Raw genomic sequence first — 9531 nt, 5'->3', positions numbered from 1 at the left:
GTGTGTGTGTGTGTGTGTGTGTGTGTGAGAGAGAGAGAGAGAGAGAGAGAGAGAGAAAGAGAGAGAGAGAGAGAGAGAGGAAAGTGAGAGAGAAAGTGAGAGAGAAAGTGAGAGAGAAAGTGAGAGAGAGATAGTTTAAATAAAATAGTTTTTCTGGGGGGGATGTATTTCTACCAATTAAAGACTAGAAGAGCACAACCTTTTTTTTTAATACCATAAAAAGGAGACTTTAAAAAAAATCTGATGTTTTGTAGCCTTAACTAAATTATGGTTAAAATGTGTACTATTGTGAGAAGGAGCAACATAGTTTGGGGCTCTTAATTTTTTTTCATTTTTTATTTTACCATTTGTCTGTTTTACTTTGTTTCTTAAGAGATTAAAATATTTCTGGATAAGGAAAAAAATAGGATAGGATGCACAAGTCCGTGGTCACTGGGCTTGCCTTTCAACCATTGGGCAACACAGTGTGTCATCCTCCTTCAGCCCAGTTTTGCTAGAAGGGGGAGAACCACACGGCAGCCTGTGGGGATGCTGATGGAAACGTGAGAGGCAGTTCTCTAGAGGGATCATCCTTGCTCCAGTCACAGCTGCAATGCTACCGAAGAAAAACTGCCACTGGTAAGAGATCAGTTGAGATAATGAGAGGAAGACACTGTACAATGAAACTGCCATGCATAGTTGGAGGGAAATGCAACCTGATGCTGCCAGATGTACTCCAAGGCATTGCCCCACAAAGACCTTCAATGTGGTGTATCTGGAATCTTGACGGACACTACAGAAAATAGTCAGGCTGTATTACTATGAAGCAGAAGTTGGGTTTATTACATAAAGATGAGAGACAGAGGTAGTGCACACTTAGACTCAGTGTAAATATTAGGAGCCAATTGCTTATACACTATCTATTGTATACATTACAATAATAGTGGCATATTTGATTTTATGATGGGAAATTATACAGTTCAGTGGCTATAATGCACATTCAAGTTCAAAGATTGGGAAACGTTTAAAATAGAGTGAGGTTTAAGTATTCATTATTTTATTCATTTCTCTTACTTTAAAGAAGTTCCCTTTAAGCTGATGGGGATTCCAACCCCATAGGAAGAACAATAGTATCAATTAACCAGCCGCCTCAGAGTTTCCAGGGACTGAAGCACTAACCAAAGGATATACATGGGTCAGTCCATGGCTCCCACTCCATATGTAGCAGAGGACTGTCTCATCAGTGGTAGGGGAGGCTCTTGGTCCTGTAAAAGGTTGATGCCCCAGAGAAGGGAGATGCTAGAGGGGTGAGGAGGGAGTGGGTAGGTGAGTGGGGATCACCCTCTTAGAGGCAAAGGAGAGAGGGATGGAATGGGGTGTTCATGGGTGGGGGAGACCAGGATGGGGGACAACATTTGAAATATAAACAAATAAAATGATTAATTAAAAAATAAAGACATTTCCTTCAGAAGTGAAATTATAAAATGGTTTATGAGATACACGGTATAGGTTTGAGAATAGAAGAAGAGGGACAATACTGTTAAATTCAAAGGTCACATGATTTTTGACTTAAAGCCACTTCCATTTACTGAGTTAACACTGAGATCTCTCTGAGAAAACAGTGTGTTGTCTCATTCATCAGTCTCCCTAGTGGTTAGCTGGTTTGTTTTACAGCATGTTTTCAATTGTTTCGTGACTACACCTGTAAGAAATACAAACCAGATTCCAGATTTCTCTTCCCACAGTCCATGAAATTTCTTGCTTGAAGTTCAGGATACCCACTTAACATATTTCTCAAGTTTTTTTTTAAATGAGGAACTTGAGTGAAGACTCTCCATGGTCCTTCCATGATGAGCGTGATGATGAAAATGGACAAACTGGCTCTTCATGCCTGCTGCGTTGGGTAATAAACGGTTTACTCTGAAACCGTTACTCAGAGCATGGTATGTGACATGTATCATTGATATTTGCTGTCACTATTATTGAACTAGAAGCTGTGAAGTTAATTTCTTGGTCTGAGAAATGTAATGTTTTTCTGAACAAGCAGTCCTTTAGTTCTTTAATCATGGTGGTATCCATGTTCAGTTATTACACATCTTTATAGTGACTGATTTGTAGTTTAATCTATGAGAGTATACGGCATACTTTGCTATTTCAAACATCTCTGTGTTTCTATCTATCTATCTATCTATCTATCTATCTATCTATCTATCTATCTATCTATATCTATCTCATTCTTTCCTCTTTCTGTTTTGAAACTGAATGCTTTAAAAAAGTGATTCTTAATCTGTGGGTAACAAACACTTTGGTGGTCTCATACCAAATATCCTGCATACTATATTTCTGCATTATAATTCATAAGCATAGCATAATTCAGTTATGAAGTAGCAACAAAATAATTTTATGGTTGGCAGTTACCACAACATGAGGAACCGTATTAAAGGGTCACTTCATTAGGAAAGTTGAGAACCATGGTGTTAGATGAAACTCTGGGTATTGATCTTTCTGCTTTTTTATTGATCTTTATTTGAGAACTTGTTCATTTATTTAGGCACTCCACTCTCAGGGTCACAAGACCCTACCTCATCCCTGATCTCTATCAAAAGCCCTGAGAACACCTATCTGTTTTATTTTCAAAACTTGAACAAGTTAAGAAAGAAAAATTCCCAACCCCAGTGCTAGAGACCTCCTTTTTATAACTGTTGTATAGGAAGGCATGATTTCTGAATCCAGACTAGCCTGCCAGGGTCTCCAGTAGGAGCATCACGATAGATGGATTATGACAACCCCAGATATAGGAACCATACCACACCAGATTACATCTGTGTATCAGGCACTTGTAGAAGCAGTAAAAACAGAAGAATCTGCTTCAAATGTAGAGAGGCAGGACAATGGAGGAATGAATGCCCACAAAACTCCCTCCCTATAACAGATCCTAATCTCCTAAGAAGATTAGTTCCCACTGCAGAAGAGGTTTCCACTGGAAGAGATACTGTACCCCTGTATATAATAAGGATGGTAAGCCAATGGAGCTTTTAAACTTCAGAGGGGGCAGCCCTAAGCCCCAACAGTAAGTGTTACAACTACTTCCATAGGAGCCTTATGAGTTTCTAGCATCTCAGAAGGCTTCTACCCAAAATTAACCATTAAAATAGATAATAAACCATTCAAGTGCCTTATTGGTACTGGAGCAGACAAGACAATTTTAAGACAGCAAAAGATCTCACGTGACTGGCAACTGATCCCTGGGCCCAACTCCTAGGCATAGGGGGTACCTCTCACACATTCACCACCAAACAGGCCTACAGGTGGGAAGACCCAGAGGAGTTACTGGCCTCATATGCCCCCTGTTAGCTAAAGTAGCCACCTCCAATCTTCTAGGGAGAGATATCTTACAAGCCTTAGAGGTAGTGCTTACCAACCAACCAGAAAGAGAGCACATCAAGATGGAGGACATTACAAGGCTTCCTCTCACGGCACACTGCCTCGCAGTGAACTATAATCTCCTTTCTCACCACTGTAGTCTTAGCCTCAAAGGATGTTGCTCTTCACGGTGCATAGCCTCAGGTGAGTCTGTTGTCATTCTGAATGGGAAGATGAGGAAGGGATCTTTACCAGCTTACTTTCTTGAACACACCCAATTTGTATACATTACTACCTGTGGGATGATTGACATATGGCTTCTAGCAGTGTTCTAGGGCATGAACCGGTCATTTTGAGCTCCACTGAAGTTCTGAATCAGTGTTTGGGAATTTTGATCCCCGGTTTCTCCTCCAGATGGTTTATTTCTCTAGTTTGTTCTTCCAAACAAGCCAGCCTACAGCCTGGACTGCATCCCCAATTAATGTACTGATGTCTTCCTACTTCTCTTCTTGAATCACTTCCACTATTTTATGTCACTGCTTGGCTTGAAATTCTTCATTATGGGCAGCAAATGGAGTCACTTATTTAGGAAGGACTAAAGAACATATAATGGTCTGCTTCTATCATGAAGCATTTTGGAGTCAGGCTCAGTAAGCAGGGGGATTTAAAGAGTTAAAAATATACATAAAGACCAATATTATTAAAATAAAGAATTCACATGTGGGTTATTTTTAACTGAGATGTACTCCTAATCCTTATATTTCTCTTTAAATGAATATTTTGAGCAAAAGAGATAGTAGTTAGACTTGTCTTGCTTATCATTAAATTAGAGATTAAAGCTGCAAGCATTGAAAAAAAGAGAAATGTCTTGCTCCTTTGAGAAGATAGCAAAACGATATTGCAAGTTGAATGATATAATAAAATTTATCATGGAAGACTTTGCTTCTACAAATGATAAATACTGAAAAGAAATTTGCGTGCAAATACAAATGTGTAGAGATTGCTACAGTTATCTGAACATTGGCCAAGAAGCCCTAAGAAGGGAGCCTACCAAAATATATACTGTTGTGGTATAAGTGTGAATGCCCCCAGGAGATCACATATTTGAACACTTAGTGACTAGTTAGTGCTGGTACTATTGGAGAAGACTGAGTAATAGCTAGGAGGCGGAGCCTTGCTGCAGAAAAAGTGTGATTGACATGGGTGCCGAGTCACACTTTCTGTTCACATTCGGCTTCAAGTGTGGATCCAATGTGACTAATCAAACTCTTATCCCTGCCACAAAACTTCCCTGCCTTTCTTCTCTTCTGTGATGAAAATGATCTCTCTAGTATAGGTCAAAAAATTTCCTTTATTCCTTACATTGTTTTTCTTGGGGCATTTAATTACTGCAACCAAAAATAACCAAAAACCAAAAACTCAAAAAACTCTCTCTTCTTTCATCTTTCTACTCTTCTCTGTCTCATTTTTTCCTCTCTGTTTCTGTATCTGTCTCTCTTCTGCTTCTCTCTTCCTCCCTCTCCCTCCTTCCTCTCCTCACCCCTACCCACCCACACACATGTGCATGCATGCATGTGTGTGCATGTACACACACACAAACATACACTTCAATATTAAAAAAAGATAGACTTAAATGCTCTATAACATTTAAAGGATGATAATGATATGATGTCATAATAATCCTCACCTTTAGAATCCCCTGTCCAAAACAGTTTCTACAAGTTCCTTACTGACTTTAAGAATCAATTTTTCCCCCTGGGGTTTCCTCCTACCTATTTTCACTCTAATGCTTTCATTCATGAATAATTATTGTAATGTACCTGATAAAAATCAAGAATTAGATATCCTGTAATCAAGATTAGAGTGAAGAAGACTCTCAATATATATAATTACAACTAAGACTATTTAATCTAAAGATTTGAAGTGTTTCTAAAAATCTCTAAAATTTAAAAGAAAACAGGAGAAAAATATAAATTCTACTAATTCCACTTTTTATCAAATAGCCTGTTTTACAGTACTTGCTGGGTTTTTGGAGTACTATTCTTCAATTCTTCGGTTGTATGATCCTTTGAGTTTGAAGTATCGTCAAAGGCTCATGTTCTGAGCACTTATTTTCTCATAGGTCATGCTGTTTTGAGGAGACTGGGGAGCTGTAGAAGGCGTCTGACTGCCAGAAGTAGGTCACTAGGGCTTTGGAAAGTATTAGCTTAACCCTTAGTTCTGTCCTTTCTCTACTTCTAGGTCTTCCGTAATGTAAATATCTGATTTCCACCACATAGTGCCACTACTGTGAACTGAGATGCACCCATCATGTCCTTCTTGCTAAGATAAACTGAGACCCTCTGAAACTATAAGCTGAAATAAGACAGGATACAGGTTAAAGTTAATTGTTGCCAATACTGAAGGCCTGAATATGATTCCTGGAACCCACATGGGAGAGAACTTACTCCTGAAAGTTATCCTCTGACCTCCACACACATGCTGTGGATTTACACATACGCACACATACATATATATACATACATACATACATACATACATACATACATACATACCATAAAAATAAAAGAATAACCTTTCCTCACTTAAGTTGTTTCAGTTAGGTATTTTGGTCACCATAACATGAAATAACTGTCATAAATTTTAAGCTTTTATGCCCTGTGTTCAGATTCAAATCTCAACTGACAACATGAGGCTCTTCCTATCAGTTTCAAAATATATCAGAGAAATCAAAAGTGTTATGGTTCATTGGCTTCTACGTGATAGTGATATTGTGTTTTAGACACTGTTAAAAGATTAAAGACCTCACCCAAGATTGATTCCACACAATCTTGCTTTAAATTGCTCCTAGAAACCTGTTTCCCCAGTCAATAGTGAGGGCCACTAATGGTGAATCCCATGGAACTGAAAGCTGTTTATCTATATGGCAGCAAGGGTTTGCAAGTATTTTGGAACAATTTGACCAGTGACTTGTTTTTGTAAAGAAAGTTCAGTGAAATATAACCATGTGTTACAGTTAGTTTTGTTAGAATTGAGTCAGAAAAATTGACCTTGAAGTTGTTATTTCCTTCTTTTAAAAGAAAAACTCATTAATTATTCATCTAGGGGATGTATGCCATTCATTTATTAGCCCAGTATGACTTGAGAAAGCTTCATTAAAACTTTGCCAGTTTTGACTGTTTAACAATGATTATTAGATGTCACCAAATTAAAGTGATTATTTCTTATTGTTTTAGTTATTTCAGTGATATCCCATGGTAACCTTAACTTATAATTTCTTGTTGACTTATGGTAAGAAATAGAAATTTACATGTTTATCAGGTATGTGTAGGTCCTTTTTTCTCCTTATGAGTGGCTGTTTAGCTGCTTTGCAATTTGTACATAAATGTGCTATCTTTATAATTTTTCTTCTTTTTAAAAAGAAGTTCATGTCTTGTGCTGTTCACACTTCCATTTAGTCTCATAGATATTTTGGTTACTATTCAACTGGCTCCACTCTGGTAAAAACTGTGGGTAGAGAGCAGCCTACGGAAATAGATCCAGAGACCCACAGCCGAACATTAGTCAGAGCTAGGGAGTCTTGTGGAAGAGTTGGAGGAAGGAAGGATAAAAGACCAAATGAGGGTAGGGAAGCCACAGGAAGACAAAACAGAGTGAACTAACCCAGGGAGCTCCCAGAGACTGAACCACCAACCAAAGAGCAAGCACAGGATGGAACTAGACTCCCCCAAACATATGCAGCAGAAATGCAGGTTGGTCTGCATGTGGTTACCCTAGCAACTGGAGTAGGGGCTGTTCCTGAATCTGTTGACTGCCTGTGGATCCTGTTATCCTAACTGGGCTGCCTTGTCTTGCCTCAGTAGGAAAGGGTGTGCCTAGTCCTGTAGTGACTTGATGTGCCAGGGTGGCGTGATATTCTGGGGGACTTCCCTCTTCTCAGAAAAGGAGAGCAGAGCTGAAGAGAGGCTGTGTGAGAGGGGGACTGTGAGGAGAGGGGCTGAGATTGGGATGTAAAATGAATAAATAAATAGTGTAAAAAAAGAATTGTGGGTAAGGATGTGGAAACTCTTCTAATGTCATGGTATTAATCCCTGAGTATTTAAGACTTATCATATGAATCCCATGATTTCTGGCTCCTAAGTCTAAGAACTGTCATCCCAGACTTCACAAGCCAGGGCCTTAGGTCTCTATGTAGACATATAGTCTATAATATTTTGTTTTAAAGGATAATAGAAGAGGCAAAGGAATGGCGACTACTATACTTGACAGGAAGAAAAATTATCCATCTAAGTCATTCTTTAATGTCTCTCACTTTGGTCTCTCCTTCCACAGTGACCTCCTGAGAGCGCCCTTGACCTCAGCGTTCCTCAGGCTATAGATCAGAGGGTTCAGCATGGGGTTGAAAAGGCTATAAAACAGGGAAAGGATCTTTTGCTGCATTTCAGGGTGCTGGGATTTGGGGGCCATGTACATGACAATGGCACTGCCAAAGAAGAGCCCTACCACACAGAGGTGGGAGGAACAGGTGGAGAAAGCCTTTCTGCGACCTTCTCCTGACTGGATTCTCAGGATAGCTATCAGGATACGGGTGTAGGAGACCAGCACTAAGCACAGTGGTCCCACTAAGATGAATACACAAGCTGCAAAAATGACGACTTGGTTGAGAGTTGTGTCAGCACAGGCCAGCTTGAGGACTGACAGGATTTCACAGAAGAAGTGATTGATTTCATTAGGCCCACAGAAAGGAAGCCTCAGGATGAGGACTAAATGGACCAGAGCCAAGAGAAAGCTAAATATCCAGGAAACAGCAGCCAGGATAGTACACAGTCTCCAGCTCATGATGACAGTGTAGTGTAGGGGGTGACAGATGGCCACAAATCTATCATAGGACATCACCACTAAAATCAGGCACTCTATGTGAGCAAAAGCCAGATACAGGAACGTTTGCATTATGCATGGAATGAAGGAGATGGTTCTTCTTTGAGTCACAAGATTTGCCAGCATCTTGGGGACATTGTTGGAAGCATAAGACATGTCAACAGTGGCCAGATGAGAGAGGAAGAAGTACATAGGTGTGTGTAGTCTGTGGTCCAGGCATATTATTCCAAGGATGACTCCATTCCCAAGAAGGGTAAAGGAATAAAACAGAGAGAAAAGCCCAAAGAGAAAACATTCCACAGGTAGATCAGCTTGGAATCCCAGTAGAGTGACCTCTGTGATCCACGACTGGTTAACTCTCATTCTCCTGTGTGCAGATCTTGTTCAGACTGAAAGGTCAGAGCTGTGGAATAATGAAAGATACAAACTATTTAATGATTATGATAGATAGAAAACATTTTGAAGTGCACCACCTAGGATGGAGCCTTGAGTTTTGTTTTCAGCTATGCTGCTTTACTACAGTTATAAAAATGAAGAAAATGTCTGGTTGTGTCTTAGGACGTTAATAGAAAAGGCTGGTGAGATAGTTCAGTGGGTAACTGTGCTTGCCGCCTAGGCTGACAACCTAAGTTCAGTCTCTAGACCCACGTGGTAGAAAGAGAGAACCAAGTATACAAGTTGTCCTTTGACTTCTGCATGTACTTTGGAAACATATCTATATGCATGTGTGCATGTGCACATGTGTCCACACACACACATGCACACACACATGTGCACTACAATAAACAAATAAATATATAAATAAATAAATGTTTAAAAAGCTAAGTATGCACATGTCCATATCAGCATATAAAATTAATGTTATCACAGCACAATGTGTTTCAGTGTGCCCCATGTAAGAGGAGTTCTGTTCAAATTTGCACTCATGCATTGTTTCAGGATATTCATATTTTCTGCTTCCGTTTCAGTATGAATACCTTGACGAATCACACGATTTGAAGAGAGACAGTCTTGACAAAATGGAGTCGTTATTTTTACTTCATTTCCTGGGCTTGCCTGTCTTTATGTACAATTCTGATGTTTTGGGTTCTGTATGCCTCTTCACCAATACCCAATACACAATTTAGTCATGATTTAAAGGATACTTTAAGCATATCCAATAGATATATACGTATGTCTTAAGTATAGCTATGTACCATGCAGTGAAGTCCATATAGGTAGTTGTCCCATAAGGTCATCTGTCATAATGCGGTCATTGCATCTTAATCAATGATGGACAGTCAGTGATGCTCACATAATGACAGAGTTGTC

At 39.4% G+C, this 9531-nt stretch overlaps 1 protein-coding gene across 1 annotated transcript; it reads right to left on the bottom strand.

Moving 5' to 3' along the window:
* Positions 1-7650: 7650 nt before the first annotated feature.
* On the bottom strand, positions 7651-8583 carry LOC114628526 (olfactory receptor 2A14-like). The gene has a single exon (XM_028776408.1). The coding sequence runs from the start codon at positions 8581-8583 to the stop codon at positions 7651-7653; it is 933 nt and encodes a 310-aa protein (XP_028632241.1).
* Positions 8584-9531: the final 948 nt, after the last annotated feature.

Source organism: Grammomys surdaster, unplaced genomic scaffold, assembly GCF_004785775.1.
Source record: "Grammomys surdaster isolate TR1022 unplaced genomic scaffold, NIH_TR_1.0 269, whole genome shotgun sequence".
Taxonomy (NCBI): domain Eukaryota; kingdom Metazoa; phylum Chordata; class Mammalia; order Rodentia; family Muridae; genus Grammomys; species Grammomys surdaster.
This window is presented reverse-complemented; position numbering and strand designations above follow the sequence as displayed.

Coding starts and splice junctions, on each gene's coding strand:
- LOC114628526 (XM_028776408.1), bottom strand. CDS start 8,583: ATGAGAGTTAACCAGTCGTGGATCACAGAGGTCACTCTACTGGGATTC.